The sequence below is a fragment of the Colletotrichum chrysophilum genome (genome assembly GCF_026319265.1).
Source record: "Colletotrichum chrysophilum strain AFK26 chromosome Unknown scaffold_52, whole genome shotgun sequence".
Lineage (NCBI taxonomy): Eukaryota > Fungi > Ascomycota > Sordariomycetes > Glomerellales > Glomerellaceae > Colletotrichum > Colletotrichum chrysophilum.
Window position 1 is genome coordinate 185,840 of NW_026517339.1, and position 22,834 is coordinate 208,673.

The 22,834-nt window shown below is 50.1% G+C and overlaps 8 protein-coding genes across 8 annotated transcripts; 6 read left to right on the top strand and 2 right to left on the bottom strand.

Moving 5' to 3' along the window:
• Window positions 1-757: 757 nt before the first annotated feature.
• Window positions 758-1,987, top strand: COL26b_006825 (uncharacterized protein; the record flags this gene model as incomplete). Its single annotated transcript, XM_053179636.1, has 1 exon — window positions 758-1,987. One exon carries the CDS (start codon window positions 758-760, stop codon window positions 1,985-1,987), a length of 1,230 nt encoding a protein of 409 aa, XP_053036425.1.
• A 2,783-nt stretch (window positions 1,988-4,770) lies between these two features.
• On the top strand, window positions 4,771-5,544 carry COL26b_006826 (uncharacterized protein; the record flags this gene model as incomplete). Its single annotated transcript, XM_053179637.1, has 4 exons — window positions 4,771-4,815; window positions 4,844-4,935; window positions 5,024-5,125; window positions 5,184-5,544. 4 exons carry the CDS (start codon window positions 4,771-4,773, stop codon window positions 5,542-5,544), a joined length of 600 nt encoding a protein of 199 aa, XP_053036426.1.
• A 726-nt stretch (window positions 5,545-6,270) lies between these two features.
• On the top strand, window positions 6,271-7,467 carry VRG4_1 (GDP-mannose transporter into the lumen of the Golgi; the record flags this gene model as incomplete). Its single annotated transcript, XM_053179638.1, has 3 exons — window positions 6,271-6,448; window positions 6,739-7,065; window positions 7,115-7,467. 3 exons carry the CDS (start codon window positions 6,271-6,273, stop codon window positions 7,465-7,467), a joined length of 858 nt encoding a protein of 285 aa, XP_053036427.1.
• Window positions 7,468-8,069: 602 nt separating this feature from the next.
• On the top strand, window positions 8,070-10,002 carry DBP9 (ATP-dependent DNA/RNA helicase; the record flags this gene model as incomplete). Its single annotated transcript, XM_053179639.1, has 3 exons — window positions 8,070-8,363; window positions 8,419-9,659; window positions 9,732-10,002. The coding sequence occupies 3 exons, from the start codon at window positions 8,070-8,072 to the stop codon at window positions 10,000-10,002; spliced, it is 1,806 nt and encodes a 601-aa protein (XP_053036428.1).
• Window positions 10,003-10,808: 806 nt separating this feature from the next.
• On the top strand, window positions 10,809-12,301 carry COL26b_006829 (uncharacterized protein; the record flags this gene model as incomplete). Its single annotated transcript, XM_053179640.1, has 3 exons — window positions 10,809-11,173; window positions 11,227-11,986; window positions 12,062-12,301. 3 exons carry the CDS (start codon window positions 10,809-10,811, stop codon window positions 12,299-12,301), a joined length of 1,365 nt encoding a protein of 454 aa, XP_053036429.1.
• A 1,018-nt stretch (window positions 12,302-13,319) lies between these two features.
• On the top strand, window positions 13,320-14,843 carry COL26b_006830 (uncharacterized protein; the record flags this gene model as incomplete). Its single annotated transcript, XM_053179641.1, has 1 exon — window positions 13,320-14,843. The coding sequence occupies one exon, from the start codon at window positions 13,320-13,322 to the stop codon at window positions 14,841-14,843; it is 1,524 nt and encodes a 507-aa protein (XP_053036430.1).
• A 4,210-nt stretch (window positions 14,844-19,053) lies between these two features.
• COL26b_006831 (uncharacterized protein) lies at window positions 19,054-19,856 on the bottom strand (the record flags this gene model as incomplete). Its single annotated transcript, XM_053179642.1, has 4 exons — window positions 19,054-19,111; window positions 19,164-19,583; window positions 19,657-19,794; window positions 19,846-19,856. The coding sequence occupies 4 exons, from the start codon at window positions 19,854-19,856 to the stop codon at window positions 19,054-19,056; spliced, it is 627 nt and encodes a 208-aa protein (XP_053036431.1).
• A 1,365-nt stretch (window positions 19,857-21,221) lies between these two features.
• Window positions 21,222-22,648, bottom strand: COL26b_006832 (uncharacterized protein; the record flags this gene model as incomplete). The annotated part of the gene is made up of 6 exons (XM_053179643.1): window positions 21,222-21,645; window positions 21,713-21,850; window positions 21,916-21,953; window positions 22,010-22,164; window positions 22,319-22,457; window positions 22,559-22,648. 6 exons carry the CDS (start codon window positions 22,646-22,648, stop codon window positions 21,222-21,224), a joined length of 984 nt encoding a protein of 327 aa, XP_053036432.1.
• Window positions 22,649-22,834: the final 186 nt, after the last annotated feature.

The following is a 22,834-nucleotide window of genomic DNA, read 5'->3' on the forward strand; positions in this document are numbered from 1 at the left end:
TTCAGAAAGCCCCAACAAGGAGCAGGGCCAGGCTCAGCTGAGCATTTGGACCCTTGAGACAAGGAGCGAGATGGATATACAGGGGGGCGATATTGAAAAGAGACTATCTAAGATTGCCTGCCCGCTCATAACATGTCGCTCTGTGGATTACTCAGGGGCAGCCTGAGTAACTCGGGAGACTTCGAATCAGACCAAAGGGCTCGCCTAACGTTCTCGACGATACTCATCTGAAGTCAAGTACCGCCAGTCGATAAGCAACGGAATCTGACGACAATAGCAGCACAGGTTTGCTCTGCGCCTGCTAGCCGTAAGTAGGCATGCAAGTCTCGGGGGTCCTCAGCTGCAAGGATCATGTCATCCCTGCAATAACTGTCAAGCTGCTAACAGATGGAGTATTCATCTTAACCGCCATTACCAGTAATGTCCCGAGCTTACTGCCCAACTGTGAAAGGACCTTCCAAATGTCATATATACAGATATCAAAGCTGCAAAGAAGTCGTGCTTCTAGGGCTGGCTTACGTACACACCGTGTTTCCCTTGGCCGGAAACGGCGATTGATCTGCCGCATGAGATGGGTGGCTGAGGACTAGCGGGAGCACAAATGCTTATGTCTAGAGTCTTAAAGAGACCTCATGATTATAAAGGAGCTACTTTGGCCATTTAAAAGCGCCCTTGAATGCGTGTCAGACACATCAGGCAGCCCACCCAGGATCATATTCCCGTCTAGCAGTCTCAACAACGGCTGATTTTCATCGTCATGACCCGCCTCAAAGTTCTCATCTGCGGTGGTGGCTGCGCTGGGCCAGCATTGGCATTTTGGCTTGCACGGCTAGGCCATCGTGTTACCATCGTTGAGCGTTACCCGGCACTGAGAGCGACCGGAGCACAAATCGACTTCCGCGAGCAAGGTATCGAGGTCCTCAAGCGCATGGGACTTCTCGACACCGTTAGAGCGAACCGAGTCGACGAGGCCGGCATGGCTATAGTTGATTCCACTGGCAAAGCTGTCGGCACTCTTATGGCCAACACGTCCGGCAAAGGTGCTCAAAGTGGGACATCTGAGTATGAGATTATGCGAGGTGATCTTGTCCGCATTCTTTACGACGCGACAAAGGACAATGTCGAATACATTTTCGGGAAGACTGTCGAGAGTTTCGAGCAGGATGAGAAAGAGGTTATCGCCCACTTCTCTGATGGTTCGTCCGATACTTTCGACATACTCGTCGGGGCCGATGGTCAGGGTTCAAGGATTCGAAAAGCCACACAGCCAACGGACGCCCCGGACCCTTACCGCCATCTGGGTTTGCATGCATCATACTGGTTCATTCCGCGCGAGGACGGCGACGACAATATCGGCAGAGTGTACCATCCAGCAGAAGGACGCATGGTCTTTCGTAGGACTCACAACCCGACGGAAACGCAAGTCTACTTTTTCATCAAAGACCATTCGAATGAGGCGTCACTCATTCACAGGGGATCAGTGGAGCAGCAGAAGGAGTTCTGGGCGCACAAGTTTCGAAACGCTGGTTGGCAGACGGATCGCTTCATGAAGGGCATGAAGACAACCGAGAACTTCTACAGCCAGGAAGTTGTCCAGGTCCAGACCAAGACATGGTCCAAGGGCCGCGTTGTTCTTCTTGGCGATGCGGCACATTGTCCCTCGCCCTTCAGTGCCATGGGCACAACTAGCAGCTTCGTGGGAGCATACGTCTTAGCAGGGGAGATAAGTCGGCATCCAGATGATCTTCCGCTCGCTTTTGAGAACTACGACAAGATTCTGCGCCCCTTCATCGATGAATGTCAGAAGCTCAGCCTGCCGATGATCAGGCTGACCATGCCAGACACGTATTGGGGCGTTCTCATCCTGCACTGGATTGTCTGGATCCTCTGCCTACTGCGCGTCCCTGAAATAGCGACCAAGTTCTCCAGCGAGGAGAAGGGAGGCTGGCCCTTGCCGAGCTATCCAGAGCTTGCGCTTAAGCAGTAAAGCCAACTGTTAGTATCTAAGTGCAAACTACATAGTCTGATAGTTAAGAAACTCCTTCAAATGCGTGCTACCAGTGAGACTGCCCAACTCATTCCAACTGGGTAGTCGATTCCAGCTTCAAACGATAAAACGGCATTTGGTAATAAATAAATTCCTAGACTGCTCCTGGAGTTGAAGCACGTTTAATCCACATCTTTTGCACCGCGTAACGGAGATAGGTTACCTTGAGATTCTGCACTCAGGACCTGCAGATGCAGGCAGCGCACATACTGTAGTTTCCAACGAAAGTCATGTTCAATGTATTCTTCTGTCTTAGACCTCTTTTGGGTTTGAAAACTTCCGGCTTCAGCACCTCGCAAGAAAAGGAGTTTTTTCTCTATAAGTGACTTCATCGCCAGACCTAGATGAATCCAGAATCCTGTACATTATCACTGAAAATAGTCGTCTCAAATGTTGACCGGAAAGGTCCCCTGACACACACACCAGAGGGGTCCTAGTACAAACAGGTACTGGTACAGACAGGTATCTACTTCAATCAGCCGACTCCATTGACACACTTTGTTTTGAAAACTTAATTTTCACCACAATTATATCTCAATAGCCATTGAATAGGACAATACCAAGGGGCAAATCAGAACACGAACAATCCCGTTCACACCCCACGAACCTGCCTTGCCTTGAATCACATCTTCGACTAATTCCAACTTACGAACAAATAGATATCGAAAGAACATGCTTCTCCTTACCCAAGCAGCGGGCAAAACCTAACAGAGGAATCGACTAACCAAGTTCGAATGAGCGGTAACACTAGCTTCCAATGGCAGACGCTGCCCGCCGAGATCCGGCTCATCATTCTGGAATTCCTGGTTTCCCAAGCTGGCCACGGGACTGGCCGACTTTCCAACTACGCCAGTGTCTGTCTAGACTGGAAAGCCTTTTTTGAGTTACATTCCGAAGTATCAATCTCCCGTACTCTCCCTTCGAAATCATCACCTTTCAGTCCTATATGAGCGACAGCCGGGTATCAGCGTGTAGAAAGATCACATTCCACATTTCTTTGAGAAATTACACCTGTGATGGATGTGATAAGAAAGAAGACGAAACCACTATCCTTAAAAACAACGCCAGGTTCACCGAAGGACTGGTATCTCTCTTCTCGGTGATGTCTTCTTGGACTTTACCGACCGGCCACGGCATCTGGCTTGAGATGTGTGCTAGCTCGCCCAGTGACACTCAGAATTCTTTTCGTAATGCGCAAATCGACGATCAGTCCAGTCGAAATGCCCAGAGTCATAGCGTTGTCGCCCACCAACAACGATCGAGAGTCTTTTCGCATTTCGGCTCAAAACAACGCCTCATTGGAAGTTTACTCGACTTTTGTAGTCGGAACGGAGAGATATCGCTACCGCACGTTCCAGTCATCTCAGGATTTTCAATGAATCGCCACATGTTCCGGTCTCTGTCATCCTCTGCGATACAGAAAGTTTTGCAGCGACTGGACGGCTTGAGGCGTGTGAGATACATGCCGTGGCGAAGCATCGATGGTGAGGGTCAAGCAGAGAGAAATCAAGCATGCGGAGCTCTGTTGGCGAACTTACCGCCAAAGGTCTTCGCAGTGTCCATATGGGAGGCTCAGGAATCTTGGTTGCATGGCCGAAAACCTAAGCCAAGGAATGCGCAACTGGGGTGGTTTGCACTTAGGGCCAGCTTTGATCTGCAAACACTTGTCATATCCCACGCGGTAGAAGCGAGTGACTTCTTTCGACCGTTCTATTCCGAAACCAGAATTTCTGCTTTGCCGGTCGGGATGAGGTTGTGGGGTAGGCTCAGAAGTCTCTCACTTACTTCTCAAATTCCGACAAGACGGACGGGTTCCATGGAAACGAACGAATTACTGTTGGCGGCAAGTAGGGCAGCGTGGCGTATGCCACGATTGCACACCATGGAGATTTGGCATGGCGCTGTGGGCAAGGGATTCTTGCTTCGTTACGAAGTCCTCCGTAACGAGACAAAACTCACAATTGAGTCTACTTGGCCTTTTGAGCCTTCACAGAAGACCTTACAGTCTTGGGAGCTTGTGGCAAGGGAGAGGACGCGACATCGGCTGAGCATTACGCAGAACATTCTTCAGTCTTCATCTTTGACGACGCGCTCATCTATTTGCGCAAGATTGAAGCTCAAGGCCTTGTTGAAAGAATGGTAACCGGCATCTTGAACGGGAATATCCGACCAAAGCGCAATAAATAATTATGGGTGCCATCGGCTGAAGTGGGAGGTGAAATTCTCGCGAGAATTTCGAGGGTGGCCAGCCAAGGACATCTGGACACTGTCAAACTAAGCTCTTATGGCCTCATTGTCACCGGTTTTGACCTTGACGGTCTGAAGAACAGAGTATCTTCGCAAAATAGATCGCATTATACCCGAATCATGATCGCTACGGTTCTTTAGTTTCAGCTGGCAATGATTTTCGTACCTCGAAGTGTCTTCTAACTTTAGAAAAGGCCCATATCTTGGCGGTGCGGATATCCTCCAAGGCCCACCGACATCGTGCGTTGCGCAGCGAGCTTAATACCGAGCAGGATAGCATCGCTCAGGACCTCTCTTGGCACTAACGTACGAACAGTTCAACATAGATCCCAAAAAATGATGGTGTTTTTGAAAGAGCTATAAATCCGACATTCGAAGCTCTGTTAGTCGAAGAAGAGAGCATCATCCACTCATGCATCAAACAGAATCATCACACAACTTCACTTCTCGCCAAATCATCCAATAGAGCCCTCATCATGATTCTTCCCAACATTTTTACTTTGTTTTCGGCTGCGGTTCTCGTTAGCAGCGTTGTCTCAGCGCCCATAGAACCTCGCCAAGGCTGCTGTGGATTGGGAGGGAAGCCGAAATCAACGCTTCAAGGAGACCGCATTACAATTGGTTACAGGACCGTCCATCCGGTAGGTGTCCCATGAAGTGGTGACCTCAGTGAGTTGCAAGCTAACGAGTGAATCAGGACCAAGCAAAGATTTACAACCAGAATCACAGAATCGTTTACAAGCCGGCATTGACCACTGGCGGAGCCCAAATCGGCAAAGGTGTCTACATCACTCCTGGACCTGGGCAGTGGGAAGGAAACCCTGGTGACTGGTAAGCATTCGTTACATCGCAAATAAGGCTTCACGTCTAATTAGTATCTCTTGTGTAGGCATTGTCTTATTACTGCCAACAGAATCGCCGTTGACAACACCATCAAAGCGTGGATTCCCCAGAACACCTGGTGGAAAATCGGTGCGCAGTACGATTGGGCGTCCACGCAGACTGTCAACAATAAGAAGGTCGATGACGAAGCATTCAACCGCGCTCTTCGAATGTCCAAGATTGACAAAACCAACGACGCCGTCAAGTTTGCTAAGGGGGCTAAGCAGCTGCTCATCCCGACAGACCTTGTCAACGACAGAGCTCTGGACTTTCAAGTCGATTGCAAGAAGGACTGGAAGCTCCTCTCGGACACCAAGATCGTCAATTACAACGGTTGGAAGAAGAACGTGATTGGAAAGCCGCAGTAAGAGGTTTCAAGCAAGGATCCAGATCACAGGCTGTCAAACGCAAACTTATAGCTCTTGCGCAACACTGTTCTGTCCCTGATCAGCTGATGATGGGTTTTGCAGTTTAGAATGTAGACTTAGAATATACTTAATACCAATGAAAATGAAGTTCGTAGTGCGCAGAGGAGTTCTTCCTTCGATACGTTCACCGCTGTGACAATTGCTTTTGGTTCATTTGGAAAAACTATGAATCAATATGTTTTCTTTTCCATACGTGGCCGGACTTATTATCAAGTGCTCTGAAGCTTAAATGATCCGAGATATCAGCAGCCGCATTAACCTCACGCGCTCAAGTTCACAGAGAGACTTGACAAGAACAATCGGCAAGGCTTCAAACCTAGGAACTGCTGTACTTTTCTCTCTGACTTATCTGAAAAGAAGGATGTTTTGAGATGAACCGAAGACATGGATTGATAAAAGTGAGACACTAGTGACATTGCGGCACAAGCTACACAGCCTCCCCAAGTGTGGTCAGAAATTCGTATTGGGGAAATGAGATGGCTGACTGCAGACTGAACACAGCCACAATCAAGCACACGTCGCAAACCCCTCTTCTCGCTATCGCTCTTCTCCAAATAACCTTCTCAGCGGCACATAGGAACGGAAAATTCAAACACAATTTATTCACAGAATTCCCGTGCTCTTCGTTTTTTTCATCTTATCGAGAGCCTTCGTCTACTCTTCGCGATGTCTAATCCCGAAAAGGGGGACCATGTCATCAACATCCCGGATGACGCTTACGATGGCCGCGACGCGAAACCATCTGATAAGGCCGCTTCTGGTCTGCTTGCGAGCGACTACAATGGCGCTTCAACCACGACCAGGCAAATCGAAAACAGCGCTGCCTTATCCATTGTTGCGTACTGTTTGTCCTCTATCAGCATGACAGTCGTCAACAAATATGTTGTGTCAGGGAGCTCGTGGAACCTGACATTCTTCTATCTTGCCGTCCAAGCTATCGTCTCGACTACTGCGATTATTTTCGCCAAAAGACTGCGAATGATTCGGAATCTGGCTCCCATTAATTACACAAAAGCCAAACAGTGTACGTCGTCATTCTTTATTCATTGCTTCCCCACATGCTGACTCCTGTGTCTCATGCAGGGTTTCCAATCTCTCTGCTTCTCGTGAGCATGATATACACCGGCAACAAAGCGCTCCAATTTCTGTCCGTCCCGGTTTACACCATTTTCAAAAATCTCACCACTATCGTCATTGCGTATGGCGAAGTACTGTTGTTCGGAGGCAAGGTCACCCCACTGGCCTTCCTGTCATTTTGCCTAATGGTCCTGAGCTCGATCGTTGCAGCATGGGCCGACATACAGAGCGCCGCCAACGCGTCTTTGAGTAAAGGCGTCTCAAGCCTGTCATTAAATCTTGATGTCGGATATACCTGGATGGGCATCAATATTGTGTGCAGCGCCGCATATCTCCTGTCAATGCGCAAGATCATCAAGAAGATGAACTTTAGCGATTGGGACAGTACGTTCATCTGGTTTACTTTATGGATCTTTCTTACTGACTCTATCAGCCATGTTTTACAACAACTTATTGACAATTCCCGTCCTGCTTTCCTGCTCCCTTATGGTGGAAGACTGGTCTGCTGCCAACCTGGCAAAGAACTTTCCCGATTCGTCGCGACACAGTATCATAGCCGGCATGATTTACTCAGGCCTTGGTGCTATCACCATCTCGTATAGCTCCGCATGGTGCATCAGAGTCACCTCTTCGACAACATATTCGATGGTAGGCGCCCTTAATAAGCTACCAGTTGCGTTGAGTGGCTTGATCTTCTTTTCAGCCCCTATAACGGTGGGTAGCGTTTCTGCGATAGCGATTGGATTTGTTAGCGGCATTGTTTACTCCTGGGCGCGGATGAAATAGTCGATGAAGGTGGCTGTAGAGCTTCTTATCTAGGCCTATCGACCAGTATCACATGACCAAGGAGTCATGGAAACGAGAGCGATCTTGTAAATGATGCGTATTAGAGAGCGTGTTGCTTGCAATAAATAAAATCGATTAGAATTAGCGCAACTCGCAACCAAATATTTTCCGGTAGATTTACAATAATTTCTTTTATAATTCGTCTGAATTAAGCTCCCTTGAACAAAGCTTCCTCTACCTGTGGTCATACATACTTGCCGCCTTGTCTTGAATGTAAAATCATGACCTTGTCGTCTCTATCATCGCAATTGTTGCCATCTCTCTTATCGTCGCCCCTCATCGCCCTTGCCATTGTCCGGCACGTCCGCCGCCGCTGTCGTCCGTGTCCCGGCTCCGACCCCGGCCCCGGGGCGGAGATAGTGGGTACTGGCTTACATAACCGTGCGTCCAGTGTCTGTGCTTGCCGATAAGATAAGAAAAGTCTCGACCCGCCCCTCCAGATTTTTTTTCTGGCTGAGGTGCAGTCGCCTCAACTCAATCGCCGTCTGCATCGTCGCATCGACAACGCTGCTACCACCGCCGTCACCACTGCCACTCCCACAATGAAGAGAAAGCATACCGAGACCGACGACTCCGCGCCGAAGGAGGAGAAGCGCGCCAAGACTCAGGAGCCACAGCCTGCCGTGAAGGAACTCACTTTCAGCGATCTTGGCCTCGACACGCGACTGGTGCAGGGTGTCGCCGCGGAGAGCTTCAAGGACCCGACGCCAGTCCAACAGAAGGCCATTCCGCTCGCTCTTGACGGCAAGGATGTCGTCGCTAAGGCTCCCTGTGGCTCTGGAAAGACCGCCGCTTACGTTTTGCCCGTACTGTCTAGCATCCTGAAGCGCAAGACGGTAAGAGACTGCAGACCAACGCCCTCGCGACCGCTGCTAACCAGCCCTCCTCCAGACCGACTCCTCTCCCGCCACGACTGCCGTTATTCTAGTCCCGACACGCGAACTCGCCGACCAAGTTCTCAAAGCGATTGAGCAATTCTCAGCCTATTGCGCGAAGGACATCCACGCCGTCAAGCTTGTCGACAAGATCTCCGATGCTGTTCAACGCTCCCTCCTGTCTAACTTCCCCGATATTGTCATCTCCACACCTGCCACCGCATGGAGGAATATTCTCAACGATGCTTTGTCCCTCGAAAAGCTCTCGTATCTCGTTCTCGACGAGGCGGACCTCATCCTCTCATACGGCTATAACGAGGATCTGGAGAACATCGCAAGGAAGCTCCCCAAGGGTGTTCAGCTTCTGATGATGAGCGCTACCTTGTCAACCGATGTCACCTCTCTGCAAGGAATTTTCGCCCGGAAACCGACCGTCCTCGACTTGGACGACGAGGAAACGGAGGGTGATAACTTGTCACAGTTCGTTGTGAGCTGCGCCGAGGACGAGAAGTTTTTATTGGCTTTCATTATTTTTAAGCTGAAGCTGGTCAAGGGAAAGTGTCTCATTTTCGTCAACGACGTCGACAGATCATACCGCCTGAAGCTCTTCCTCGAACAGTTCCAGGTCCGAAGCTGTATCCTTAACTCCGAGCTCCCCATTACATCAAGAGCACACGTGCTCGAGGAGTTCAACCGCGGTGTCTATGATATCATTATCGCGTCCGACGAGAAGAGCGCTATGGGCGTCGAAGAGAAGGACGCCGAGGAGGAAGACGGTGAGGGCGAGAAGGAGAAGGAGAAGAAGAAGGAGTCTAAGAAGAAGAACAAGAAGAAGTCGTCAAAGCGGGATGTCGAGTTTGGCGTATCACGAGGCATCGACTTCAAGAATGTGGCAGCCGTTGTCAACTTTGACTTGCCAACGTCAGCATCGTCATACACACACCGAATTGGTCGGACAGCACGTGCTGGAAGGACAGGCATGGCCCTTTCGTTTTACGTACCCAAGGAGCTGTACCGCAAGCACATGCCCACCAGCATCGAGACCGCGGAGAACGACGAGAAGGTACTAGCCAAGATCAAGAGACAGCAAGCGAAGCAGGGCAAGGAGGTGAAGCCATACAACTTCAAGAAGGAGCATCTGGATGCGTTCCGATACCGTCTGGACGATGCGTTGAGAGCAGTCACGAAGGTGGCTGTGAGAGAGGCGCGTATGAGGGAGTTGAAGCAGGAGCTCTTGAAGAGTGAGAAGCTGAAGAGGTAAGTCTTTCTAAGCACATACTATCGGTGCAGCCTTTGTTTCTGTGAGACACGACTGACTGAGTTCTACAGATACTTCGAGGAGAACCCTACAGAACTGCAGCACCTACGTCACGACGGAGAGCTGAGGACAGCAAGACAGCAGCCCCATCTTAAGCATATACCCGAATACTTGCTTCCCAAGGAGGGCAAAGACTCGCTCACTTCAAACGAGGTCGGTATGGTACCATTCAGAAAGGTTGGCGGCAAATTGAGGAATAAGAAGGGCAAGTTTGGACGTGGCAAGAAGGTCGGAACTAGGAAAGTAAACCCTTTGAAAACGTTCAAGGCACGACGGAAATGAGCGGGGTCTCATTGAAACTGAAGCGTGGTGTGGTGGCCTGTAGATATTAATAGAGACTTGGTGTTGCTTTCCGTCAATTTTTCCCGCGAGGGTCTCATCTCAAGACCCTTCCATTTCGTGTAACCCCGTGCCTCTTCAAACGAGTCTACGTAAATGGTTGAGAGCATGTGAGATCTTGGCGGCGTCAGCCCGCTACTAACGAAGACAGAACCAATCCACACCTTTATCATACGCCATTTGACTCGACGATCACGGCGTTCTAGGCCCATTGTAATGCAGCTTATCTTTGAGACAAATCATTACTCACATGCGCCATTCCGCCAAAGTTTCCGAAAGAGGCAACTTTTACAAACGCCAATGGACCCTATCGGCATGAGATGTGGACCTCCACGGGCCCGAAATCCACGATAAGGCAAAACTCTACAAGTGGGTTTCGATGAATCGGGCATTGCGAAGCGCTGTGGCGGGCGGCGTTGGGCTCAAACCCAATTTTCACCCACCGGCTTTTGGCATTGACTTTGCCAATGCTAACCGCAAAGAAAAAAAGTCATCTTGCGGTGTCAAAGAGAAAACATTGATGCTTCGTGCCCGTTGAGAATCACATCCAACATATCTCAAGTACCGTTTTTGACATGAAATTCTTATCGGCTCCTCTCTACGTGAGAGCCAGCATCATTTCATCATGTGTCGCCATGCTGTTCGGGTGTGTACTTGCCCTTCTCACCGTCAACAACTATGCCGGCGTTGCTGATGAAAACTTTCCATGAGTTAGCCTCGACACGGGCAGCATAGGCCCCGTAACGACCATGCCCTCCTTCCGTGAAACTTTCGGAGACTTCTCCCCCACCATGCACGGAGTCATCGTCTCGTCCGTCCTCATCCCCGGCGCCCTGTCGGCGCTAGTCTCCGGCGTCATGGCCGACCGGTTCGGCCACGTCCGCCTCTTCGCTCTCGGGGCTTTCATCTACGGATGCGGCACCGGCATTGAGTGCGCGTCTCCTATCCTGGGTGTTTTCATTCTTGGGCGGCTAATCAAGGGCATTGGGGAGGGCATGTTCTTGAGCAATGTCTACGTTCAAGTCTCCGAGATCTCGCCTGCTCGCATCCGCGGCATCATGACTGCCTTGCCGCAGTTTGCCATCGTCACGGGAATCGTGACTGGATACTTCATGTATACTGCCCCAGCACGTCCTCATGTTGGAAATACTGACATGTCATTGCCAGGTGTTATGGTACGGCGACGCTGGGAATGTCATCTGCGGCGTGGCGTCTTCCGCTGGCTGTTGCCTCGTTCTTGGGATTCCTGTTCTCCGGAAGTTACTTCATCGTTCCTCCTTCTCCAAGGTGGTTGATGAGCAAGGGCAGGCAAGACGAGGCCCGTCGCGTTGTCGAGAAGCTCGGGTTGAATGAAAAAGAAGGCGAAGAGATACTGGAGCTTTCATCTGACGACCAAGAACATGATCCCAACGCCCCGGTCTCTGAAGTCTTGAGGCAAGCATTCGCCGGCTTCCGCGAAGCCTTCTCCGCCCCGTATAGGGGCAGGACGTTGTTCGGTTTGTTCCTTATGGGATTCCAACAGTGGAGCGGAATTGACGGAATACTGTACTACGCGCCAATCATGTTCACGCAGGCGGGGTTGGACGGCGAGAAGGCGACGTTTCTGGCATCCGGCGTGTCTGCGCTGGTCATCTTGGCCACGACTGTGCCCGCTACGTTCTTCGCTGACAGCTGGGGACGCAAGACCTCCAGTCTCCTGGGCGGTGTGCTAATCACTGCTCTGATGGTCCTCATGGGCTCGTTGTACGCCGCCGACGAAGTTCATGCAGACCGAGGAGCTGGCAAGTGGGTTGTCATCGTATCCATCTACCTATTCGCCATCGTCTACAGCTTTACCTGGGCGCTCTCCTTCCGCACCTTCTTGGTCGAGAGCCTGCCTAGGAAGACCAGAAGCAGCGCATCGAGCTTGGCTCAGAGCGCCAATTGGGTGAGTCTCGGCCGATCTCTCTAGCAGACTGCCATGAGTTATTTCATGTGAAAAGCTGCTGACACCGGCCAACAGTTCGCCAATTATGTTGTAGCGCTGATCACTCCGGTACTGCTCTCGGTTTCCTCTTTCGGCGCATACTTCCTCTTTGCGGGCTGTTCGTTGTTCTGCACAGTCGTTGTAGCGTTCTACATGGTGGAAACACGGGGCCACAGTCTGGAGGCAATCGAGAAGAGATACACGGAGAAGAAAGTAACAACCGCCGCCAAGAAGGGGGAGACAGTGGTCACGATTACGAAAACAAGCGTGGTCTGATCGGATTAGGCACGCAATGGGGCACTTGATCTAAGACTCGCGACGAACAGTGGACGAAATCACGACAGGAAAACAAGGACATGGCAAGATAATTACACGAAGCGGTCACGACGTTGACACAACTGCAGCTGGAAAATTGGAAACACTCAAGAAAGGGCACTATAGAGGTTAGAAAAGGACACAGGCTTGGTTTGATATTGCTTTTGGGCTTAGATTGAAAACTGATAGAGGAAGGGCAATCAACGGATAGACGGATACTTTTTGGGAATTAATTTGCAACTCGGTGCAAAGGAAGCTATCACGAATAAACAACGAATATCACAAGGGGCAGCAGGGACATCATGATGACTGACCGAGGCAAAAGTGCATGTGCCATCTAGAGGGTGTCTGTAAGACGCTCTTCTGATATCAGGAGACTGTTCCTCAGTTCAATTCACGCAAGTGGTTCGACAACCGAGGAATGCAACATCAGCCGGCAACTAACCGGTATGTCTCTTCATGTTCTGGGCTTTGAAAGACATCTTGCGGGGTAATGTTCATGTCGGTGACACTCCTCTGCGCGATTCCAATGATGCGATTGGCCATTGCCGCTTGAGTAACGAATCCGAGTAAGGTGGTGAATATCTGACTTGGTGGAATAGCAGTGATTATAATTCTTTATTCGTCCCGAGGCTGCATGTTCCTTTCTTTCTGCTCGTTTTCGTATTTGAGGATGCGAAAACGGGGTCACCATCCTTGCGACGATCCTCATATCGCGGGAAATGATGAACTGGCCGAGCGACGCCCGTGATTGTGGGGGTCGCCGACGAAGATGGACCGCCGATGGTGGCTCGGAGTACAAAAACGGTTAAGGAGGGCGCCGGCCACAGTGGAACGCTTAGAAACAGCCAGCCTTGTGAATCCTCTTGAGAGGTTCTTGACCCTTTTCGTTCTTGAGCGTCAATTTGCAGTCACTCTTTTTCGCGGTGTCAGGAACAGTCGCATTCTCGCTTCCCTTCATTTTGTTCTTACAGCAAAGATGCGCGCAGTCTTAGCCGCCCTCACCCTTGGTCTCGCTAACACAGCCAGCGCATTACTGGCTGCGCGAGATGCTGGCTCCACGGCCTGCACCGATCTGACGACCCAGCTGGGAACTACCAAGGTTGCTACGAGCATCAAGATCGACTACATCCAGAGCAAGAATGAGTACTTCAACACGGCTCAGAGCGGCTACAACCCTTCTTGCGTGGTGTTTCCAACCACCGCCCAGGATGTGGCAGCCATCCTCAAGTCGGTACGCGCTGCCGGGTCGCGCTTCGCTATCAAGACGGAGGGTCACAACCCCAACACCTTCTTCTCCAGCGTGGACAAAGGCGTCTTGATCGACCTCACCGAGATGAATGAACGAACTTACGACGAAACGACGACGCTTGGAACATACCAGCCCGGTGGCAAGTTTGGCGACATCTACGACTACTTCGCGAAGTACAACAGGACGGTTGTTGGAGCCCGTCTGAGTGGTGTTGGTTCAGGACTGGCTCTCGGGGGTGGCTTGAGCTACCTCTCGAGCCAGTACGGCCTGGCCGTTGATTCTTTTCGGGAACTGGAGGTTGTGCTGCCGAGCGGCGACATCGTGACTGCCTCGCCCAGCGAAAACGAGGACCTCTTCTTTGCGATGCGCGGAGGCGGCGGCAATGCCTATGGCGTCGTGACCAAGTACAAGATCCAGACACGCCCAATCGGAAATCTCTATGCCGGCAACGTCATTTACCTGTTCAACCAGACTCAGAACGTCATGAACGCCATCGCCAACTTCACCTTGTACAACGAGGATCCCAAGGCCGCGATCATCGGAACGTACGAGAAGCTGGGCACTCCCGCTCTCGGAGACTTGAACCTCGACGACTTTGCCATTTTGTTCATGGTCTACGACGGTGACCAGGCCGGCGCAGAGAAAGCCTTTGCCAACTTCACCTCAATTCCCCACCTGCTCAACACCCTGGGTACCAAGACGTACAAGGAGGTGATCAACATGCCCCTGCCCCACGGCGCCGAGCTGTCCAAGGGCAAGAACCAGTTCCGCAACGGCGTGTACCGGATCCCATTCCCTGGGAGCGAGACCGGAAACGCCGTGGTCGACAACGCCTATCGCTCCGCCCACGAGGCCTGGACAAAATGGGGCGCTGACAACAAGGGCAAGTACACGCTCTTGTCGATTGACTACCAACCCATCCCTAAGAGTCTTACCGACGCATCGAAGAGCCAGAACGGCGGCAATGCGATGCAGATGCCCGACGGACCTTGGCTGTGGCTTTGCTTCCTTCTGCAGTCCAGCCCGTTCCTCACCAGCGGCCAGACCGCCGAGCTCGAGGCTAGCTTCAAGAAGATGGTTGAGAGTGTGCCCTTTGCCGACGACCTGCCGCTGTTCATCAATGATGCGCATTACGACCAAGATCCCCTGAAGACCTTCACCACCTATAGCAAGTTGCAGGAGATCAAGGCCAAGTACGATCCTGAAGGGTTCTTTTCTAACTACACTGGTGGCTGGAACTTTGACTTGTAGAATGAGAAGTTGCATATGGGAGTGAGCGCTGAACTTTACTTTCCGCCCACGTTGGCTTTCATTCCATTGGATACATATTTTGAGGAAGTTTCCATAGTCCTAACACCCTAGTAAAAAGGGGGTACTGATTAGGAAAATCTTACGCAATATCTTTCGAGTACATAGTATAAATCAGAAAACTTTTCCTTCAATCTGCTGGGAACTCGCCTCTTTACTACAGTAGTCGCGCTCGTGAATGTTCTGCTTTTCTTGCTACTCCGTTCAACTTGTGGATTAATAATACGCTGTTGACATTCGCTTGGCTTTCGAGCTTGAGCGCTTCGTGTCTGAGGTACAGTGAAAGTCCGAGAAGCTTTTGTCATTGAACGCGGTTAATCTTGGTGGACGCGATCATTCTCGAACGTCGTGCAGCTGTGCTTTCTACAGGCAATGACAGTATCGTAAAGCTCGGATGATTGCTTGAACCCGAGGAAAGTTGCTTCTTATTTTTATTGACAACCAATCGCGTCTATTCTTGAGCTAGGTTCGCCATAGTATAGTTCGTCTGATCAAAGCCAACATGAAACTTCCGCGCCACGAGGCAACTTAGCAATCTCCGCGAAATTCTAGCGGTGTCAGGCACATCGCAACTCTAATCCACGTCACGTCACTAGAGGAATCTAGATTTGCGAACCGAATGCGAAGTGCCAAAGTAAAATGAGTCGTACTAGTCGGCTTGTGTACTTCGATGTCGGGGAGGGCTGCACACGACTCGCTCTTCATCTTCAACTGACAACCACGTGTATTATCTTATCAACATCTCGGTCTACTCGCTTCAAACAGTAACATAGTTCCGTGTACCTCCCACCTGACGTCTTCGAAAGCCTCCCTGAGCGGCCCGACAAAGCTCTCCATGTCATCCTCTGTGTTCCCAAAAACCCCAAATAGATTGTGCCAGAACATAAGGGCCTTCCCCATCGAGTTGTGCTTGACACCCTTCCCCAGAATTGTGACGCCGAAGAGCTTGCCGTCGGGAGTCAAAAGACTCTTCAATCGTATCAATGCCTCCGCCTTCCTGGCCGGTGGACCCGGCACGCAGTGAATCAGCATCATGACTGAGATCGCGTCGAATTTGGCACCATTGAAGTCTTCACACGAGAGTCCCCGGGCTAAAGGATCTAAGAAGTCCCCTATCGATGTTTTGCAGGTGACATGTGGGTGCATCTCGAGCGTGCGTAATGAGGCGGCGTGCAGAGCCGAGGGGTTCAGGTCCACCAGGGTTACTTGAGTGCCCTCTGGAATTGGCGCGTGTTTGATAAAGTATCCGGTTCCCACTCCAATGTCGAGTATTCGGCATGGTGAGGAGCCCGACTTCGAGAGATTGCTTTGTTGCTGGAGAAATCGAGATCTTGAGCGAGCACCGGCGCTGGTGATGTGGCCGTTGAAAAAGCCCCTTAGTCTTTTCGATGATATTTGCCATGCACATGGGCAATAGAAGCCTAGTACGAGAGGATCATAGACGTAACGAAGAATAACGGGGACGTAGATTGCCGCTCCTGCGGATGTGTCCTTCAGAGCCATGGCTACACTCGCAAAGAAAGAAAGTGGCTGGATCAAAGGTCGATTTTAGAAGTCACAGTGTGTATGGATTGAATGGATATCATCTTGGTTATTCAGTAAATATATTTCAACAGCATCGTCACTTGAGTCACTTCGTCGGGGACCTTGTACGATCGGGGAGCTACTGAGACGTAGTTCGGGCGGCTAACGGCACCGGTGATACATCGATTCAACTACGTTCGTCTGCCAATCAAAATCTGACTTTGCCGACAAGAGATGGAATTGGGACCACTAGTAGACGTTACAGATGTCAAGAAGTTGTCAGGCAGCTGGTTTGAGGCGAGTCGTCAGCCCGGCCGCGTCCCCGATGCCTGCAGCCTGTCCCGAGACGCCATCGCTGCAGCGGTCGCCTCCGCGACTTCAAAAAGCTTTGCCGTACACGAATAAGGTTCATCGGGTACTTCCGTAGCTCGTGATAAACAGATACGATAGGTGAGCTTTTGCAGACCTTAGATGGGACGAGTCGAGTCAGTGCGAAACACAGACCTGGAACAAGCGCGTCTACCAAGACCGAGCCTAGGTCAAGATCCGTTAATGTCGGATAGTGGCGCCGAATGCGATTGCAGCTTGTCAAAGCTTGAACAGAACTTCTGCCCATTTACACCAGTCTGGTTAGTTGTAGGGCTGAATGCGAATGGATGCGAGACTCCGAGGTCATCGGCTTCGTATGGTAAGCGTGGGTTGGAGTTGTCGTATTACAGGCGAGACAACCTACTGCAAGTGAGAAGTCGCCTTGCCTCGACCGGAAACGCACGGATAAGGTGGAAACAGCGAAGACCGAGCAGATTGTGCGAGGTCATCGTGAATGTGCCCTTTAAATGCGAGAATACTGCGCGGGAACGGACAGGAAATGATTGCATACGAGATTGTCTTCAAGGCTGGATAACAATACGAACAGTTCGGATTCTTGTCCTACTCCGTGAAAGTGTTTATTGAAGCTTCCAGGTGCGAGCTTCACAAATATTGAAGTTTGCTGTCACTCTGATAACTCCTCGTAATAATCTTCAGCATTCGGCTCAAACACGCCAGTATTGGGCTTAATCACCTCTATTGGTATCGTAGCCTGTGATGCTTAGAACACGCCGACGGGTCTCGCCATCACCAATGGCGAAAATATCCGGAACAATGGTCATTATGAATCGAGCAAAGACATGCAATATCGCAAATTCCCCTTGAGTTGTTTTTGCCTGGCAGTAAGGAGCTTCCGGGTTTTCTCTTGATACCTATCAGTGGAGTATGAAGATAGTGGAAGGAACAATGACGGAGAAGCTTGGTGTCAATCTGGGTTTTCCGCTCGAGATCTAGTATTCAATAAGAGTCGTCTATCTGATTATTTTCTTTTTATCAAGGTGCATCGGCTCTGTCCAATGATTGAACGTAGAGCAGCCCTAAGTCCATATATACCTGCGGTGCGCTCGAGGTTCGCTCAAAGTTAGAAGGGAAGAAGGATCTCGGGCTCAGGCTGCAGTAGCTCTATTGAGATTGGGAGAATAACTAGTTTCCGGGATTCCCTTTATAGCTTCTAATTAACTCAGCCTGCCGTATTTTCAAAACCATCTCTCTGGCCTCCTCGTAGTTGTGTCGGTTGAGTTCGAAAGGCGGGCACAGCGGATGCACTACCTTGGCGTCGAACTGAACGACTTCTTCCATGAAATCGCCGGAATACCAATACCGCATCTGCTCATCCCAGTCGCTGCACCAGTCCTCCTTTTCTTCTGGCGCTGTCTCATGGTAAAGAATAGTGACATTCTGTAAACCCTTCATCTCGCGTAGCCAGCGCTCATGGTTGTACCAGAAATGCTCTACGCACTGGCCGGAGATAACGAGCTGACGAATGGAAGAGCCCTCTTCTGTTGCAGCAAGATCTTCGAGATGATACTGATCTATGTAGATACTGTCGATCTCAAAATTGACCCAAACATATCTCTTTGGATCTTTCTGCGTTTGGAATGCCTTTGCATAGTGACGTTGAAGATATGTCCGGGATTCGTTGCACGCCTGTAAGGCAGGCGGTATTGGCGCCGGTGCTGGCCATGAAATTTTGAAATAAGGGCGAGGCTTGGGACCGTATGGAAGATCTCTTGGTTCCATGCTCAACTCCCATATGCGTTGGCGCATTTCAAGGGGAAGCAAGGGAAAGAGGTGGAAAGTGGACATTATCCGGAGGTGTGCGCTGTTGAGGTGTGTTTCTCCCAGTTTGCCAGTTGATAAAGTCATCTTCCATCCGCAAGCAGGTGATAGTTTGTTCCCGAAGGTTGATTATTTGAAAGAAAATAGATAGCCCCTGGCGAGTACAGAAATCTTCGCTTCTTAAAACAACTAATCTGCTGATTGTGGCACAGCGATGGACCCCTGTTCTAGATTTGGCCTCACTTACCGAGGTGTTTACGGCAGAGTCGAAGAAGAGCTCCACAAAAGCTTGATGACTTTTTTTCTGAAAGGCAGAATAATCAAAAAAGTTTGATATTGAACTCTGGCAGTGAGGATGAAATTCGTTGCCAAGAATTTTCCACCAAAGCAGGGAGCTAGAATCAAATTTCCGATTTGCTAAATCACGCGACCTTGGTGACTTAAGATTTACGGATGGAAAAGAACGACACAGAACCTCACACTAGCTCTCCGTCGCCCCGGCCTCTTCTTCTGTTGGCTTTCTGCCATAGACCGACCAGCTAGAACGCGGTTAGCATTTACTACTTATATTAAACAAATGCATCAACTTACAGGGGCCAGTATGCGTGGATAGACCTATCGTTCATGTTCTTACGGACGTCGGCCAAGAATACTAGGACCTCTTCTCTCGTCCAATCGTGGGCTCTTGTGAAAGGGGCCATACAGAACCCCTCGAGACCACTAGTCAAATTTTCGTTGGCCCATATCCCTAGCTCTTTATATCTAGGGTCCTTAGGCCAGGAATTTGTCGGCCACTTGAACCTATTCAACTTGACATCAACAAAACCAGTATCTTCCATCATTCTAATCAGAGGCGGGATCTGCTGAAATGGGCGTCCAAACTTCACAGAAGCTTCGTACATCAGATCTGTGCACTTCATCAACGGGGAGTCATCCTTCAAGGTCCCATCGTCTGACGTGGGAAAGAGGTCGGCCTCCTGAAGCTCGAAGTATGCGCCTGGCGTAAGGTGACTGAAGCTATCAGTATGTTGATATAACTCATAGCAGCATCGATAATCAGAAACTTGGGGTAGTCAAGACTCACTTGAAAACTTTTTTGAGGTACAGTGACCAGTCGTTGATAGAAGAGTTCATCGTTCGACTGTGGATATAGTCGAACGGACGAGAATAGGTCCATTCTTCGTCCAAATCGTCGATCTCGAACTTGACGTTGGGTGGGACGCTGCAGAATATTAGAATTCATATTCCTCCGGTTGGCTTCTGCGGCACATACAATTCAGGCATCGATGGGGAAAGATCCATGCCAAGTACCTGATCTTATCATCAGTTTTGATTGAAAAACGTGCGGGAATTCGTTACCTCGGCATCAGGATGGTCCTCTCCGAATTCAACAGCCCAGATCCCCGTTCCTGTCCCAATATCGAGCACACGTTGGACACTTGAGTCTGGCTCGTTCGGGGGTGCAAGCCCAAGTTTGTTATCAAGCGTCAACAGAAATAGGTTGTGTTGGAGATCTGTCCAGTTGAGTTTGAGCGTCTTGTTTGAAGGAGAAGAGTTTCTCGTTGGTTTACCTAGTCTGTCTTGCTCTGACTCATCGTTGGGAATGTTGTACTCTGCATCGGTAAGATATGGCTGATAATGACAGGCTTTCTATGGTCTGGAAGAAACTTACTTCCATCTTTGTACTTGTGGTAAGTTCGACCATTCTCCACTCGAAATTCGAAGACCGAGCTGGCTACACTGGCGCTCGAAGATGCGATACTCTACCCCTCGTTAACCAAATGCTCGAAATCAGGCATTGCAAACGCTTACTCCTGCGTGCTCGGAGGCACCGTCATCGACTACCTAACGTTTGCCGTCAGAACCATTTGATACACTTGAAATGCTTCCAGCAACACACCTCATCGGGAACGAGATCGATGGGGTTGTTGGCCTGAACAGGAGGCGTCTGCGCAGCAGGAGTTGCTTCGTTGTTATCACCACACATTTTCCAAGAAAGCGACCTCGAATGCAATGGAGACATTGATATTGCGCTTAGCAAGGAGGTTCGAAAACAGCCACGTTTTGTTGTCCCTTGAAATGTGATCAGACTTCTTACCCCTCTTCTTGGCCATGGGTGATAGTCATGCACGTTGGTGACAAGCAAGCCATTTCAAGCGATGTCAGTGGAGACTGCATTGTTCAGAACAGGAAGCTACGCGCGTACCATGTTACAAGGATGAAACCGAGATCATCCCACATGCGACCCAGTCATGGATTCCATATCTGTTGGAGGTTGGTTAAAATTTCGGTCGGGTACATCAGCCGGTCATAAGTCAGCTTTAGAAAGCTATTCCAACGAGTACGGGGCTGACCGACGGCCAAATAAGTACCAGCCTCAAAACTACCTTATGTTGAAGAAAAATCACCTAAACCCTGACATGTGAGAAAACTTTCCATTCAGGTTCAGAGATGAGGCTATGCTAAACTCCATTGTGTATTTGTTACAAAACACTGCCCGACAAACATCGCTGTTTACCGGGGAAGTTCCACGTGTAACACCAAGTGATCGTATGGCTACTTCTCGGTCTCCCCCTCCGTTGGCTTTCTTCCATACAAAGAGTAGCTAATACTCCGTTAGCGAGTCGAACGTGGGTAGTGTCGTGACACTTACATAGGCCAGTAGGCGTGAATAGATCTGTCTCTGAAGTCCTTCCGCACTTCTGCCATTAACACAAGAACTTCCTCTCTCGTCCAGCCGTGGGCTCGAGTAAAAGGTGCCATGCACAGTCCTTCGAAGCCGGAGCAGAGGTTCTCGTTGTTCCAGAGTCCTAACTCCTTATACTTAGGATCCTTAGGCCACCCATTTGAAGGCCACTTGAAAACATGCATCTTCACGTCAACGAACCCAACCTCTTCCATGGTTCTAGCAAGCGTAGAAATCTCTTTCCAAGGGCGCTCAAAAATGACAGCAGCCTCAAGCATCAGGTCAATACACTTCGACAGCGCATGTTCCGGCTTGAGAGTGCCATCATCGGAATGCGGGATAAGATCAGGCTCTTGTAGCTCGAAATAGCCGCCAGGGGAGAGATGGCTAAGTTGGGTTTTAGTCGAATCCTTACTCAGAGCTTTTTAACGGTCGTCTTGTCCAAGGAACTTACTTGAATGCCTTCTGAAGATACACCTTCCAGTCACTAATTGAGGAATTCATCATCCGACTATGGATGTAATCGAACGGTCGCGAATAAATCCACTCCTCTTCCAAGTCGTCAATCTCGAACTTGACGTTCGGGGGAACGCTGGAAAAAGTCAGCGGCACGGCCAGCACAGTGGCCGATTCAGGTTCGATTGACTATCGACTCACTATTCGGGCATTGAGTGCGAAAGATCCATGCCGAGGACCTAGCATACCAATGAGTCACTGCAAAAATTGAAGCTAAGGACAAACATGTAAGTACCTCAGCATCCGGGTGATCTTCCCCGAAGTCAATAGCCCAAATACCAGTGCCGGTACCAACGTCGAGGACACGCTTCACCGAGGAATCCTTTTGGCAGGGGGGAGCAAGCCCAAGCGTGTTATCGAATGTCAACAGGAACAGGTTGTGTTGCAAGTCTGTATATTAATCAGCCTACCACAGTCTCTGCGAAGATAGACGCGCATCATGGGCCTATTCTTACCAAGTCGATCGTTTTCAAGCTCGTCGTTGGGTAACATGTATTCTGATCTCATTAACCAACCGTTCCGACGGCTTTTCAGCCATACTTACTGCCATCCTTGTACTTGTGGTAAGTCCGACCGTTTTCGTAACGGTACTCAAGGATCGAGCTAGATACGCTAGCGCTGGAAGATGAGATGCTCTGGGAGGCGAATGTGAGCACATAATGCTTCAGAACCAGACGAGTCGCCTACCTCTCCAATTGCTGACACGTCGTCGGGTGTGGACTGAGGTATACTTTTATCAGTAAGATGTACAACATGTGATACCAGTTTGAGATGTCTGAATTACCTCATCAGGGACAATTTGGATAGGGTTGTTGGCTTGGAAAGGAGCCGGGGCGGCGTCGGCCGCAGGCGAAGACCTATTGTCGCTGCACATGGTCAATCGACGTCAATAGTTGTGATGAAGATGAAGGGGAAAGAGACCACAACGGAGTTCTGCACAAGACGATTGTTTTGCTTCCCACGAAAGGTGGACTTATCTCTCTACCCCTCTTCTTGGCCGGGGAGAGTCATGCACGTTCGCGGTGAACAAGCCATTTGCAGTGTTGTCCGTGGATACTGC